At 42.4% G+C, this 16,010-nt stretch overlaps 2 protein-coding genes and 2 non-coding genes across 5 annotated transcripts; 2 read left to right on the top strand and 2 right to left on the bottom strand.

Annotated features, from left to right (window-relative positions):
* Positions 1-1,802: 1,802 nt before the first annotated feature.
* On the bottom strand, positions 1,803-1,993 carry LOC144008159 (U2 spliceosomal RNA). Its single transcript, XR_013280685.1, has one exon. It is a non-coding gene; the product is annotated as a U2 spliceosomal RNA (small nuclear RNA).
* Positions 1,948-7,414, top strand: LOC144007675 (uncharacterized). 2 transcript variants are annotated; one of them, XM_077507509.1, is made up of 3 exons: positions 1,948-3,297; positions 3,516-6,450; positions 6,532-7,414. In XM_077507509.1, the coding sequence occupies exon 2, from the start codon at positions 4,268-4,270 to the stop codon at positions 5,699-5,701; it is 1,434 nt and encodes a 477-aa protein (XP_077363635.1). In that variant the 5' UTR covers positions 1,948-3,297; positions 3,516-4,267; the 3' UTR covers positions 5,702-6,450; positions 6,532-7,414. The 2 variants fall into 2 exon arrangements, with proteins under 2 accessions (XP_077363635.1, XP_077363634.1); XM_077507508.1 differs by having other exon boundaries at positions 1,948-5,996; positions 6,364-6,450.
* An 8-nt stretch (positions 7,415-7,422) lies between these two features.
* On the top strand, positions 7,423-13,904 carry LOC144007674 (uncharacterized). Its single transcript, XM_077507506.1, has 2 exons — positions 7,423-13,627; positions 13,846-13,904. The coding sequence occupies exon 1, from the start codon at positions 8,692-8,694 to the stop codon at positions 13,252-13,254; it is 4,563 nt and encodes a 1,520-aa protein (XP_077363632.1). The 5' UTR covers positions 7,423-8,691; the 3' UTR covers positions 13,255-13,627; positions 13,846-13,904.
* Positions 13,905-14,533: 629 nt separating this feature from the next.
* Positions 14,534-14,699, bottom strand: LOC144008241 (U1 spliceosomal RNA). The gene has a single exon (XR_013280755.1). It is a non-coding gene; the product is annotated as a U1 spliceosomal RNA (small nuclear RNA).
* Between the last annotated feature and the right edge of the window lie 1,311 nt (positions 14,700-16,010).

Genomic DNA, 16,010 nt, shown 5'->3' with positions numbered 1-16,010 from the left:
GTGTTTATTTACATGAATCAGAACTTTGTTTGTATTGTTGTGCCTCCCCATGGCATGTGACTACGCGATTACGTATGACGATGTGTCGGGCGTGCATGCGCAGTTCAGTTCAGTAGAGAGCAGGTGGCTACAGCGGTGCTGTAGCAGTCGGATTGATCACGTTGTACGTAGTTTCGTTTGACAGAGTTCATGACCACAAAGTAAGTCAGAAATGTTTATTGTTGCATTGTTTATGTGTATTTCCAACTTGTATGCTAGTTTCGATGGCTATATACGGAGTTTAGAAGTGAACCGCGGGACGCTACAGCTCTGTAACAGTCGCCATTACCAACTGGCTATTTTACTGTTCTTGGTGGCCGCTAGAGGTCCCCATAGACCAGTAAAACATTTACGTGCATTCAAGTGAATTCTAAATGACTGTAGTAGGTCATTTTGAGCAGTATAAATATAATACCTATTGCGTGGGCAATGTTTTCTTTGTGTTTGTCCTTTATGGAGTTTCTAAGGCATATAAATACTTATTATGTCATTGTATAATTTGTGTGACATCTAAATATTGTGCATCCCCTTATTATTGTTATTCTGATATTTCAGACTCTGTTTCACCTGTTTCATCTACATCCATTTCACCTGTTGAAATCAACATCGATCAGAATACAGGAGAATGCGTTATGGTGGTTTGTTGATTCTTTACTGGTTATTCAGGAGATGAGGGTACAGGTGGAGACAATGAGGTCGAGACAAGCGGGTTGAAGCAACAGGTGAAATGGATGTAGATGAAACAGGTGAAACAGAGTCTGAAATATCAGAATAACGCATTCTCCTGTATTCTGATCGATACACCATCCTGTGTAGTGTATACACCTTCCATGAGCCAGCATAATAGCCTCCCCAATACTAACGTAGGAGTTAAAAGATCATTCACTTATGGTTGTCGTCAGTGGATGATGATTATTATCATCATCCACCTATGTAGGAAACGATGAGTAGCGAGAGCCAGTGTGGAGCGACACCTACTGGAGACGTGAGTGTAAAAAAAATCAATTTGTGAAGCAGACATTGACAGTTTAAAAATCTTATAAAACTCAATATGGATTTAATATTGGGAAGATGAAACATCTCAGTCAATGTGCATCATTTAAGACTAATTTAAATTGAGAGTAATGAACAGAAAGTGGAGATATTTACAGGAAAATAAATTGAAGGCAGGCAGCTACAACGCGTCGTCATACACAAGCAATTTGATAATTAACATAACATTAAACTGCGCCCATTCACACGGTAAAACATGCAACGTTTCGAATTGGAATAAAACAGACAAATTACCCGACTACATCAAAACAATAAACATAACTTCCCCTCCCCCACCCCCACTGATGTGGAGCTGTCTGTCAGCTGGGCGAAAGCTTGACACCGCGGCGCTTCCTGAAACCACATTTTTGTAATGCGGCACTTTACATTATCAGTAACGCTAACGGCGTTGTAACGATAGGAACAGTAATTAATTTGATTGCTCTGTTAGTGAAAAAGCAACGCAGTTTCTAACGCCGTTATATTTAAACTTCGTTATTCCCAACACTGCTCACAAGCACGCTTAGGGACAATTGGGAGCGCCCAATTAACCTGCCGTGCATGTCTTTGGAATGTGGGAGGAGACCGGAGTACCCGGAGAAGACCCACGCAGGCACGGGGAAGGCCATAGAAGTGGGCTCCGCGTGCACAACGTACATACAGACGCTAAAATGATGGAGATAAGACTGGTGGGTTAAACAAACGATAAATGTTTTTACATCGACCTTGCCAGGGGGTGCACGGTTCCTGGAAGTACTGCAATACCAGGTCCATGCGTGGAGAGGACGGAGCAAGCCCCTCTTCCATCTCCATGTTCCAAAAAACAATTTAATATATGATCCCCGAATAGGGGACGTATCAGATATTAAACTGATAAGAACAGATACTACACTTGATCTTAGCCAAAAGGCCGAGAAGCGATACCAACACAGTGAAAGGGGCGAGGTCTTAATTCCAGAGACTACAACCTTAAGTTACGGTTGCTCACATCGCCTCATCATAATGGTCACATGCCGACACGCCAAACAACTATACTCAGATAATAATGAAGTTCCGTAAACTGTTTTTTTTCAACCTGCATCAATCGAATGCTTTCAGATCTTTGTGTGTTGTATGTTTTGTGTCACGTGGTTCACGTGGGACCAATAGAATGCTGCGATAAACTTACCTCTTGATGTTGTACTTGATGCCTGAGGGAATTATTATTATTATTTTTAACTATGAAAAAAATATCAATTTGCAAGAGCAATCGATTGTTGGTTTAATGCTGTGGCCGACAGTAGAAGAGCTGTTTGATCAACATTTTCTCGAAAAGACAATCACGTGACCTGCCCACTGATCTATATATATGACTGGATAGCCGATAAGCCAAGAATTTTGAGGTCGCGAGGCCGAAGAAATGTTTCTCGGCATACGATACTATACATGTACAGTATCAAAATTGGAGAACATTTGAAACAGTACTAAGTAAGAAACAGCATGATTTATGGTGTGTTAAATGAATTAAACATAAAACAAGAGGACTTCAGACATTTTACAACTTGCCTTAATTACATGTAGAAATTACATGATTGGCCGACAGTAGAAGAGCTGTTTGATCAACATTTTCTCGAAAAGACAATCACGTGACCTGCCCACTGATCTATATATATGACTGGATAGCCGATAAGCCAAGAATTTTGAGGTCGCGAGGCCGAAGAAATGTTTCTCGGCATACGATACTATACATGTACAGTATCAAAATTGGAGAACATTTGAAACAGTACTAAGTAAGAAACAGCATGATTTATGGTGTGTTAAATGAATTAAACATAAAACAAGAGGACTTCAGACATTTTACAACTTGCCTTAATTACATGTATAAATTACATGATTAATCAAAGCAGCAGTACATACCTGTCCAATTTTTAATTTATTTTTTAACTTGTTATATATATTTTTTTTAAACTTGTTAAAATATAGTGAGCACCCGGTACAAATCCCTCACCCCGCCTGTAACGAACTCATAAGACTTTTATTTGACAAGCTTTGGATATTTTCTATGTGACGTGCTTTTATTTTGGTGCACTTCCGGTAGTGTAGGAAGTGTTATCCACTAGAGGTCTCTTTACACGTAACAGAAGACGCTAGAAAGAAAGAAAAAAGAGGACCGTGATTCAACATGTTGATGACTGAATCGCCAATTTACATCGTTTTGTCTAAGCACCTAGCTGGAATGGGGACAAGGTATTTTGTTTTGCTTATTGTAATTTTTCATGATGTGAAAAGGAGCTGTTTTTGTTGTTATTTTCTATTGAACTGAAGCTAACGACAGCTTCTCCTATGTGGTTGATTTATGCTAGTAGTCTTTTGTTTTTGCTAACTTTTCATTTGTACAACTAAAAGTGTGTTGAAGTTATATCTAAGGACTGTTATTTATGTTTATTTGTTTGTTTACTGTATAGCTCTTACGGTGTGTCAAAGAACAGAACAAGGAAGGAATAGACAACTTTAAGGAACACCAGTACGCTTCACCATTTTCTGGCTGGGTTTGCTACAGTAAGAGCTTTATCCACACTGAGCTGATGACTTGTTGCTTCCACGGCTGGCTATGATGGAGGATCTACATCTCTACGCCTGGCGCTGCTGCTGAATCGTCACCACGTGCTCCCAACCCAGAGTCATCAAGCAGCGCGTAACTCAGCATATCAACGGATGACCCACTTCGCCAACTTGGGCAACATTCTCATCAACTCCACGCAACGGTTACGTACAGTCACACTCACAGACATTGATGCCAAACTACGGGTAAGATGAACAACACGTGAACAGCCTCTTCAACTGGAATATTGAACATTTACACATCTTCAAATCTACATCAAAGTAGAGAGACTTTTGATATTTTTGTATATAACGGATGGTTTTGAAGACTCTTTATTTAAGGTCATTGTTCTCATTTGACTCAATGTAATTTGGCATTTCAAATTGAAAATGGTATTTACCTTCACATTCCTGCCTGTCGAGTTACCAATTTGTGTGTGTGACCAATTTGTTACTTAGATTTTCATATTCTGTGGTTTGTGCTTGAACATTAACAGTTATTTGAAAGCTGTGCTTTATATAGGCTCACGTTTAGAATAAGTTAATGCTCTTTATTGTAAGGTTAGTCAGTTCTGCATCTTTCTTTTGATTTAATAATTCAGAAATTATATCAGTAATGTCAAAGTTAGGTAACGTTAAGGAAACAGAGCAGATGGATGCCTCCCAACCTAAAGTTCCAGTTCTCCAGGGTGAACCCCATGCTGCTGCAGGTGCACCAGAGGGAACACACTTAAAGGAACCAAAGGAAATGAGAAAAGAAGGACAGTCTGATAAACCAGGTGAACTTGATGGCTCATCTGCTGGTCCTCGGCGATCTGAACGTGCACGGATCCCTACGGAGAAAATGCTTGTACTACAAATGGAAGAAGCTAAGAAAAAGGAGAAAAGGCTGCTCTCCATGTATGAGAAATGGAAGCTAAAGATACGCAGAGCAAGAGATGAACTGAAGTCATATATGAAAGATGATGAGCTCTGGACTCTAATTGAAGAACTTAAGAAAGCCAAAGATGATATAATGTATATATACTTTGAAATTCGAGATCTCTCCACACCATCCACTGAGTTGAGAAGACGAGTTGATACGTGCGAATCAGTTACTACAGAAATCATCACCATTTCTTACAGTAGAGCAACATACGATGAAGAGGATTTCAATGAGGACCAAGAGAAGCACCGCCTCCATGAACTACTACATCGTGACTATGCAAGGTCTGTTTATGGATCTGCTGCTTCCTTGACCAATTACAGTCAGTCTGACCACCACTCTGTGGCTTCATTCATGGCAGCTAAACGCACAGAGGCAGCCGCTGAACTAGCAGCAAAAGAGATACAATTTGAGATGATGATTGCAGAAGAAAAACAAAAGAAAGTGATAAGAGAGCTAGAAGAGGAACAACGGAAAGCTCTAGAGGCACAACGGCGTGAGTTGGATCGTCTGCAAGCAGAGAAGGAGGTACTAGTAGCCAGGGTCAAGTTGAACGTTTACAATAAGGAAATGGAATGTGACGATCTTGACTGCACTAGCACTGAGAAGGACAAAGAAGTCAGAAGGCCGCCTGAATCTGCAGTTCCGCCACTACCTGTTGTTACAACCTCTCATACAGACATTTCCTCTCTTGCTCAGGTCTTTCAAGACAGCTTAGCTTTGAATAAGCTCCCTGTTCCCGAGCCATTCGTCTTCAACGGTGATCCTATTCAATTCACAGAATGGAAAGCGTCATTCTTTTCTCTCATTGACCAAAAAGCTATCACTCCTGCGGAAAAACTGTACTACCTAAAGAAATATGTTGGTGGACCAGCACTTCAGGTACTAAATGGAACCTTCTTCCGAAATGATGATAGCGCTTATCAGGATGCTTGGAATAAGTTAAACCATCGTTTTGGCCAGCCATTCAGCATTCAGAGAGCATTTAGAGTGAAGTTAGCTAATAGGTCGCTTGCACATCGTAATGCATCATGGGAGTTTTTCCTTCGGGCGCCATATTGGGTGTCCTCCGGTTCACAAGGTACACTCGCGAGTTACACGGTAGAGCTTATCAACCTGATGTAATTTTCGCAGTATTTTCACGATTTACCGGAAGATCAAAAACAACGATACAGGCAGAAGGTGTCTCTGTGTGGCGGGATTGATCCTAATTACGTCCTGACCAAGGGTGATTTTTTTTTTTGACGGAGAAAGCTTGCTGGCCAAATGTGACATCTCTGGACATCTTTCCCTACCTCGTGTTGACAACATGCTCCATAACACGCCAACAAATCCCTGGAGGCTTACAATTATTTTGTAAGCGGGTGGATACAGAGTGTAAACTTTAACATCGCATCAGAAGAAACGGTTGCTGTTGCACGTAAGTAAACCACATGGTGTTGGTAATTCTGCACACAAAAATGTTGATTTGTTCTCAGGCTTCCTGTTATCATTGTGTTTACATGCACAGCTGGCTTTACCTGATGTGGTTTTTCTAATAATTTTATAACAGGCAAATATGGCAGAGCGTATAAGAATAAAAAGTAACTGCACAGCCTCCCCGTGGCTTAATTAAATTTAATGCTACCCTTTCACTAGTTACATGTTACTTAATCAACTTATTCTAAATGGTTAAGGTTAACCACTCTCAGAGGACGTATTTTTAGTTTCAGTTTCCAGTACAATAAAACGTGTTCATGGTAACTACTGAGCATACTGACAGCTTTTCTTATGATCTCACGGTTAAGGAGGCTGTCACAACACCCAATTTCTGTCTGGTGCCAGATGGCAACAACTCCCATCACTTGTCACGACAACACCAATAGTATTACCAGGTATGTATGGCTTTACTTTTTGTAGTTTCTTATTTAATTCTATGTTTCATATTTTCATTACAATGTTTGTAATATTTTCAGATTCAGGCACAGATGAGTTTAACTGGACGGGACTTCTGCGACTTTGTGGTGTGGACAAAGTGTGATTGAGCGAGTCCACCCAGATCGCTCGTTTTGGCCAGTTGGAAAAGCCAGAGTTTTTTTTCCCCCCAAAATCCCCTCCTTACCTGAACTGCTCGGGAGAGCATTTACTAGATCAGCAGTGGACTTCCAGTGTTCCTGCTCAGCCGCTGTCACCTACCACTTGCTCATGTACTTCAAAGATGCGGAATAAAGTAGTTTTTTGTGCTGCAGCAGATTGTAAAATCAAATGATATCACTTGAAGTGTGCCAATCTAGACTGCCAAAAGGACAGTGGTTTTGTGACAAGTGTGAAACAAGGATTATTGGGAAAACTGTAACACAGTACTGGTACTTGTCTTACATTAAACAAATTTAAAAGAGAGCAACTTTTTCCTCTGCACATAGCATAATGAAAGTCATTGCGTACCCCATCAACATTACATCATACCATCATCTCAGGATGGTAGGCACCTGTGCTAAAATAAACTACATTAATTAACAGTTCAATTTTTAACCCTGAAATTACTACATCTAATCATTATTCACTTCATTTTTTGTGCTTTTAGAAATAATAGAGATTTATGCCATTACTTTAAGAGGGACCATATTGCACATTGAGTCAAATCCTGTCATTTGTATTATGTATAGCTTTGTAAACAAACCCAACAATAGAATTTGTATAAACGCTGCCTTTATTAGCGCCAAACAAACAGTCGCATGTTGTCCTCCTCCAATGCTTTGATGCTCGCCTTCGTTTCCATCATGTCATTGGCAATCAAGTCGGTGTGGCATGAGATCCCTAAAGAAAAAAATAAATAAAAAAAATCACAAAAAAAAACGGTACCAGTAATAGGTTTAATATAGTAAATTAGTATAGTTTTTTTGTCAGTGTAAAAGAAATGTACACATTTTGTTGCATTTTTTAATGTATGAACATTGCTACAGGCAAATACTTATTTCTATAAACACTTCCAAATGTCTCTAAAATATAAGGTGCGTGTACACACACAAACAAACACATACATTCACTCATGCATACAATATATCATGTAATGAATTCTGAGTGGCATACCAGAGTCAATGATGTCAGCAGTACTTGAGGGTACAGGTTACTGGAGCCATCTGGCTGCATAACTGCAACAATCTCTGCCACTTCGAGTCGTCTTTTCTTTGCTTGTCTCTCCTGTGCACGTTCATATCTTGGCACCGACTGGGCTGAGACATAGATGTTGTAACTTGGGACCCAACTTTAATGTTGGAGCCCAGTCGGGATGATTGGACAGAAAAACGGGCGCAGGGCGACCTGTTAAAATAAACAAATATATAAACAAATAAAATATGGAAAGACTGGTTATTTTACCGCAGTAGGGTGGCCGTGAATAAGTTCTTTAGCATGATGTGTAGGCTACCGGGTTCTGTTTTCTTGCATCACCCCCGGGGGTCTGTTTTCTTGCATCAGCCCCTTCTGTCTCTTTTTTTTCCAAGTTTACATTTTGCCACCAAAAAACATGTTATCGGCATTAAAAGCCCAAGACTAATCAATCCAATTTCAGCAGTAAACACTTTGCACTGGCACTACTTGGGTGAAAATGTTCGATGTTAGCTTTCGGCTAACGTCCGCTAGCCAGCTTGTACTACCGAACTTGCTTGCTCATGAATCCAAAACATAAGCAACTTGCCCATATATGGGCGGTCGAAACGTTATTAATCCTCATGCATTAAATAAAGGTAAACAAGCTTACCGCTCACAAAGTGATCGCTGCACACACGAGCCCAAAGTAACGACTTCCCTCCGGAGTCCGCACTCCTCTGTCTCCAGGCCCTGGTTCCTAATTATTTTCGGAATTCGGAAAAAAGACCGACCATTTTCCCCCTTGGCTTTGTTCGAACAGCCAACGATGCAGCAACAATGTACCATTTTAAACGCAGAAAACAAACGTGATAGATACGTGTTAGACCGAATCGCTACGTAAATGGAGGCCACCCAGCATGGCGACTACAAGAAATCCGAGGCGGAAGTGACGACATGTGCAAGCGACCTATTGGCCTAGGATACTACCTAAGGATGCTGAAGGGCTGCGAGACTTCTCAGATTTTCTGAATTCCTGTCAAGATGCCATGCCTCATGTTAAGGGTCTCGACATATTAAACGATTGTGAGGAAAACCAGAAGCTCGTCTATAAGCTACCAGACTGGGCTGCTTCACGTTGGAACCGCCAAGTCACACAAAGCCTAAATGAAAGGCAAGAATTCCCAAGTTTCAAGGACTTTGCAATGTTTGTGTCAACTGAAGCTGAGATTGCCTGCAATCCAATTACGTCCCTGTACGCACTTCATTCATCAGACAACACTGAGAAAAAAGGTTCTAGAGACACAAAGAGAAACAAGGCTAGTGTTCTTACAACTCATACAGTTATGGATGTTATCTCCCCAAGTTCAAACCAGAGAGACCTTAAGCCCCCATGCATGCTTTGCCAGGATACTATGCACCAGCTCCACGCATGTCCCAAGTTCACAGAGATGTCACTGTTAGAGCGACGGAATTACATAAAGGAAAAGAGACTCTGCTACGGATGCTTAAAATCTGGCCATGCAGCAAAGGAGTGTCGTCATCGTCACTTCTGCGACAACTGCAAGGGCAAACATCCTACGGTACTTCATGATTATAACTATGACAAGGAAAGGTCGTCTTCTGAGATGGAGTCAAATCATGATGCTGCTGCAACCTCCCTCAGTATCACAAGCGATGGCGCATCGTGTACATCAATGGTGGTACCAGTGTGGGTGTCTTCTAAAACTGATCCAAATGTGGAGAAACTTGTGTACGCCTTGCTGGACACCCAAAGTGATACTACTTTTATTAACCAAAACGTGAGTGACAGTCTCAGTGCTCAAAAGCATCCAGTGAAGTTGAAATTGACAACCATGAGTGGAACAAACACAATCGTTCCGAGTGAGACCGTTATTGGCCTTCGTGTAAGAGGATACAGCTCTGCCACTCAGGTTGATCTTCCAGTCACCTACACAAAGGACTGTATACCGATGAATCGTGCTCACATTCCAACTTGTGAGACCGCTAAGCAATGGAGTCATCTCAGAGAAATAGCAGATGAGCTTCAACCAATGAAGGACTGTGAGGTAGCGCTTCTAATTGGCTACAACTGCTCTAGAGCCATGGCACCAAGGCAAGTCATTTTAGGAGGCGATGAAGAACCCTATGCTGTAAGGACAGACTTAGGATGGAGTATTGTAGGGCGATCATCTCAAAACCATGATTCACAGAGCACGAGTCGTCTGTGTCACAGGATAACAGTGAAGGAGCTACCTCCAGTAACGCCAGCTGATGTTATTCGAACTCTGGAATTTGACTTCAAGGATGGCAGCGAAGATAGCAAGACAGTGTCACAGGATGATATTATCTTCCTCAAAAAGCTGGAGAAGGGAATACGGAAAAACATACACGGCCACTATGAACTACCCCTGCCTTTTAAAAATAGGCCCAGTTTACCAGACAACAAAAACTCTGTTAAAATACGCCTCAACCACCTCAGAAGAAAACTGCAGCAGGATGAAAGGTATAAGGAACAGTACGTGGAATTCATGGAGGATGTTATTGAAAGGGGAGATGCAGAGGAGATTAAGGATGATGGGATTGAAGGTGAGAAATGGTACATTCCCCATCACGGCGTTCGCCATGCAAAGAAGCCTGATAAGCTTCGTGTCGTGTTTGATTGCTCTGCCAGATACCAAGGAACCAGTTTGAATGACCACCTCCTTTCAGGGCCTGATATGCTGAATAATTTGAGTGGGGTTCTCATTCGATTTCGTCAGCATCCTGTTGCATTGACATGTGACATCGAGAAAATGTTTCACCAATTTCATGTGGATGAGGCTGATCGTAACTTCCTGCGCTTTCTTTGGTGGAAGAAGGGAGATTTGAACTCACCTCCCTCTGAGTTTCGTATGAAGGTTCATTTGTTTGGTGCAGCCTCTTCCCCTGGTTGTGCAAACTTTGGGTTAAAACATCTTGCTAAGGAGAACAGTGACCACTATCCTAGGGGTTCACAATTCATCATGAGAGATTTCTACGTTGATGACGGACTTGCAAGTATTGAAAGCACAGAAGAGGCCATTCAGCTCGCCAGAGAAGCTCGCAAACTCTGTTCAATGAGCGGCCTCAGACTCCACAAGTTTGTGTCAAACGACAGAGATGTCCTAGAAAGCATACCTCCTTCCGAACGGGCGGTCAATGTCACTAATATGGATCTCTCATTTGATAGCCTACCACTGGAGAGGGTGCTTGGGATCCAGTGGGATGTGGAGTCTGACTGTTTTCAGTTTTGTATCAGCTTGAAGGATCAGCCCGCAACTCGACGAGGCATTCTTTCAACAGTCGCTTCCCTGTTTGACCCCCTTGGGTTTGTGGCGCCAGTTCTACTCCAAGCAAAGATCATTCTTCAGGAGATGTGCAGGCGAGGCACAGGCTGGGATGATCCTCTTCTTAAGGAGCTTCAACCAAAATGGATACAATGGAGAAGTGAGCTAGCGCAATTGCATAATGTCACCATTCCCCGCGCTTACTCACCTGTGGGATTTGGAAAGGTCTTCAAAACGGAGTTGCATCATTTCTCAGATGCTAGCTTGAAAGGATATGGTCAGTGTTCTTACTTGAGGCTTCAAAATGAACATGGAGATGTTCACTGCACATTAGTTGTAGGAAAATCACGTGTCTCACCTTTAAAGGTCACAACTGTTCCAAGGTTAGAACTGGCGGCTGCCGTTGTTTCTGTGAAAATGAGCCACATGCTCAAGGAGGAGCTGGGATACGCTGTTACTGAGGAATTTTTCTGGACTGACTCCAAGGTCGTCTTGGGCTACATCAAAAATGAAGCTCGGCGATTCCACACCTTTGTGGCTAACAGAGTTCAGAAGATTCACCTCAGTTCATCCCCTGAACAATGGAGGCACATTCCAACCAGTGAAAATCCAGCTGACCATGCTTCCAGGGGGTTGAGTCCGAATGAGCTTCTGTCATCCATCTGGTTCACTGGACCCAAATTCTTGTGGAACAAGGAAATTAAATTGCCAATGGATGAAATCCCCGAATTAACGGTAGGAGATCCAGAGGTCAGAAATGTCCTCACATTTAGCACAAGAACTACGGAACAAGTAAGCCTGATTGATCGTTTGTCCAAGTTTTCCTCTTGGTCACTGGCTACTCGAGCAGTCGCACGCATCATAAGGCGCGTTCGCAACAACACAGCGAATACCCTTACCACAGTAACAGAACGTGAAGAGGCAGAATGTTGCATAGTTAAGAACCTGCAGAAAAGCGTGTATCCAGCAGAGTTGAAATTATTGAGTGGAGGAAATTCCCTACCCTCTCACAATTCATTATACTCGCTTGATGCATTTCTTGACAAGGATGGTGTCCTCAGGGTGGGAGGACGGCTATGTAAGTCCTCTCTTCCCAATTGCATCAAGCATCCGGCGATCATCCCGAGAAATCATCACATTACGAAGATGATTATCGGTCATTACCACAAAATGACAAAACATCAAGGCAAAGGTCTCACTCTTAATGAAATAAGGTCAAACGGATACTGGATTCCAGGAATCAATAGGGCAGTAACTTCATATATTCGTCAGTGTGTCACCTGTAGACGGCACCGGAGACCAATTGAGGAGCAAAGGATGGCTGATCTGCCTCCTGAACGTGTAGAACCATCACCCCCCTTCACTTACTGTGGAATGGACTGCTTCGGACCATTCCTTACGAAACAGGGACGGAAGGAAATCAAGAGGTATGGTCTTCTCTTTACTTGCCTCAGCTCCCGCGCAGTTCATCTTGAGATGCTCGACGACATGTCTACTGATGCTCTCATCAACGGTCTCCGATGCTTTGTTGCCATACGAGGTGCTGTTAGACAGATCAAGTCCGATCAAGGAAGCAACTTTGTAGGAGCTAAAAATGAACTCAAGGAGGCTTTAAGGGAAGTTAATGCAGATCGTCTGTCTGTGTTTCTTTCGGAGAAACAATGTGATTTTTCCATGAATGCACCTCATTCAAGTCATGTTGGTGGAGTTTGGGAAAGACAAATCAGATCAGTGAGAAGTGTTCTAAGGTCCACACTTGCCCTTTCATCTGGCAGGTTAAACGATGCCTCGCTGCGGGCTTTCTTCTATGAGGCTATGGCAATCATCAACAGCCGACCATTGACTGTTGACAATCTCAGCGACCCTCAAAGTCTTGAACCGCTAACCCCTAATCATCTTTTGACTATGAAAATTGACAAAGCCTTACCCCCACCTGGTGCATTTGTGAGAGAGGACATTTATGGCAAGAAGAGGTGGCGACAGGTTCAGTACCTGGCCGAACAGTTTTGGAGTCGATGGAGACAAGAATACCTGGCCAACATAGCTCTCAGACAGCGCTGGCATACACCAAGGAGGAATCTGCAAATAGGAGACATTGTAATGATGAAAGGAGAGGACTCACACAGGAATGAGTGGAGATTGGGCAGAGTATCAGAAACTACTGCCAACGAAGATGGACTAGTGAGGAGAGTTAAGGTCTGTGTTGGTGACAAGGAGCTTGGAAAGAAAGGGGAGCGTCTCCACAAGCTGTCTGAAGTGGAGCGCCCAGTTCAGAAGCTAGTTCTGCTGTTAGAAAGTGATTAGACTCACTCATTCACTGCAATTGTTATTTGCCTTTGGCTTGGTTCTCAGCAAGTTGATTTAGTTAGAAATCATTCGTACTTAATGTACATGGTACACCATCCATTCCCCCTTAACATTATTTACTCATGATTTGGTGGGAGTGTAACGAACTCATAAGACTTTTATTTGACAAGCTTTGGATATTTTCTATGTGACGTGCTTTTATTTTGGTGCACTTCCGGTAGTGTAGGAAGTGTTATCCACTAGAGGTCTCTTTACACGTAACAGAAGACGCTAGAAAGAAAGAAAAAAGAGGACCGTGATTCAACATGTTGATGACTGAATCGCCAATTTACATCGTTTTGTCTAAGCACCTAGCTGGAATGGGGACAAGGTATTTTGTTTTGCTTATTGTAATTTTTCATGATGTGAAAAGGAGCTGTTTTTGTTGTTATTTTCTATTGAACTGAAGCTAACGACAGCTTCTCCTATGTGGTTGATTTATGCTAGTAGTCTTTTGTTTTTGCTAACTTTTCATTTGTACAACTAAAAGTGTGTTGAAGTTATATCTAAGGACTGTTATTTATGTTTATTTGTTTGTTTACTGTATAGCTCTTACGGTGTGTCAAAGAACAGAACAAGGAAGGAATAAACAACTTTAAGGAACACCAGTACGCTTCACCATTTTCTGGCTGGGTTTGCTACACCGCCTCCGGTCTCTACGAGCTGTATGTATCTCATCTGTACGAATACCGTGTAGTTTACAGTTGTCTTCTCGCGAGATGGCAGTAACAAGATGGCCGCCCTGTGACTTCAACGGCTTGCATTGGCGTGGATGGGCTATCGGCTATCAAGTCATATATCCAGGTCAGTGGTGTAACTGTCTTGTATATAAGGCTGCAGAATATTTTGTAGTGATTAGAACATAATTCACCCACGGAACGTTGGGACGAAGGGGGAGTTTGTTGGGATGAAAGGATGAAAGGATAAAAGAACAAAATGTTGGTAGGTCTGTGAGCCTCGCGCAGAGTGAGTTGTTGTTGCTGTTAAACGATGAGAAGCTGATATCAATAAACCGCCGGTCTTTGGCTCCGGACTTCAACACTCTGCCTCCGACTCCCGTCACTGCTCGCTACATTGGTGACCCCGACATCCGCCTCGTTGACGTTTCCGAGGCTGAGAATTTGATCGAATTGAGCGACATGGCGAACTCCGCTGGTCTCAAGTTACCGGAGTTTTGGGTCAGTGTCAGAAGTCCAGCACCAAAATTAGCTTCCCTATTTTTTTTAAACAAATTTATCAGGGGATAGCGCGAACGCAGTCCCCCACTACCACAAATTATGCAGTCGAGATTCCCACATTTGGGGAATTCGCAGGGGTTAGCACAACCGGAGTGCAATGGCTGAGCCTCACCCTTGGGGGAACCACCTTCTTGATCATGGTATCGCCCCCTGCCAGGTAAGTATGAGTTGGATACGACGCCAGCGCGATTGTCATTCACGCGCACACTATGTGAAGTGACGGTTTCCTAACACGTGAAATTGTGAACCACAATACACACGCATCGGAATACAAGGACGTTTCTGAAGAATAAAGTAAGTCCTCATCACTGTCTGCTGGTCGTAACAATTAGCCCAGCTAACAGCAGAAAGTCCCATGTTATATTGTTTAATAATTATTCTCCAATGCATGATGTGATTTTCCTGGCTGGGCGATGAAGCGGGTTTTTGGAGGGAACTTTATACTTCAATTCACGCTAACTGTACAAAAGGCTCCTAGAAATAGTGTATTATTGTTGAGTGTTTATTTACATGAATCAGAACTTTGTTTGTATTGTTGTGCCTCCCCATGGCATGTGACTACGCGATTACGTATGACGATGTGTCGGGCGTGCATGCGCAGTTCAGTTCAGTAGAGAGCAGGTGGCTACAGCGGTGCTGTAGCAGTCGGATTGATCACGTTGTACGTAGTTTCGTTTGACAGAGTTCATGACCACAAAGTAAGTCAGAAATGTTTATTGTTGCATTGTTTATGTGTATTTCCAACTTGTATGCTAGTTTCGATGGCTATATACGGAGTTTAGAAGTGAACCGCGGGACGCTACAGCTCTGTAACAGTCGCCATTACCAACTGGCTATTTTACTGTTCTTGGTGGCCGCTAGAGGTCCCCATAGACCAGTAAAACATTTACGTGCATTCAAGTGAATTCTAAATGACTGTAGTAGGTCATTTTGAGCAGTATAAATATAATACCTATTGCGTGGGCAATGTTTTCTTTGTGTTTGTCCTTTATGGAGTTTCTAAGGCATATAAATACTTATTATGTCATTGTATAATTTGTGTGACATCTAAATATTGTGCATCCCCTTATTATTGTTATTCTGATATTTCAGACTCTGTTTCACCTGTTTCATCTACATCCATTTCACCTGTTGAAATCAACATCGATCAGAATACAGGAGAATGCGTTATGGTGGTTTGTTGATTCTTTACTGGTTATTCAGGAGATGAGGGTACAGGTGGAGACAATGAGGTCGAGACAAGCGGGTTGAAGCAACAGGTGAAATGGATGTAGATGAAACAGGTGAAACAGAGTCTGAAATATCAGAATAACGCATTCTCCTGTATTCTGATCGATACACCATCCTGTGTAGTGTATACACCTTCCATGAGCCAGCATAATAGCCTCCCCAATACTAACGTAGGAGTTAAAAGATCATTCACTTATGGTTGTCGTCAGTGGATGATGATTATTATCATCATCCACCTATGTAGGA

This window comes from Festucalex cinctus, chromosome 19 (assembly GCF_051991245.1).
Source record: "Festucalex cinctus isolate MCC-2025b chromosome 19, RoL_Fcin_1.0, whole genome shotgun sequence".
NCBI lineage: Eukaryota > Metazoa > Chordata > Actinopteri > Syngnathiformes > Syngnathidae > Festucalex > Festucalex cinctus.
The sequence above is the reverse complement of the archived record's forward strand: the minus strand, read 5'-3'. Positions and strand labels throughout refer to the sequence as shown.

What these genes read in the sequence shown, in the direction of transcription:
- LOC144007675 (XM_077507509.1), top strand. Translation starts at nt 4,268, where the DNA reads ATGTCAAAGTTAGGTAACGTTAAGGAAACAGAGCAGATGGATGCCTCC.
- LOC144007674 (XM_077507506.1), top strand. Translation starts at nt 8,692, where the DNA reads ATGCCTCATGTTAAGGGTCTCGACATATTAAACGATTGTGAGGAAAAC.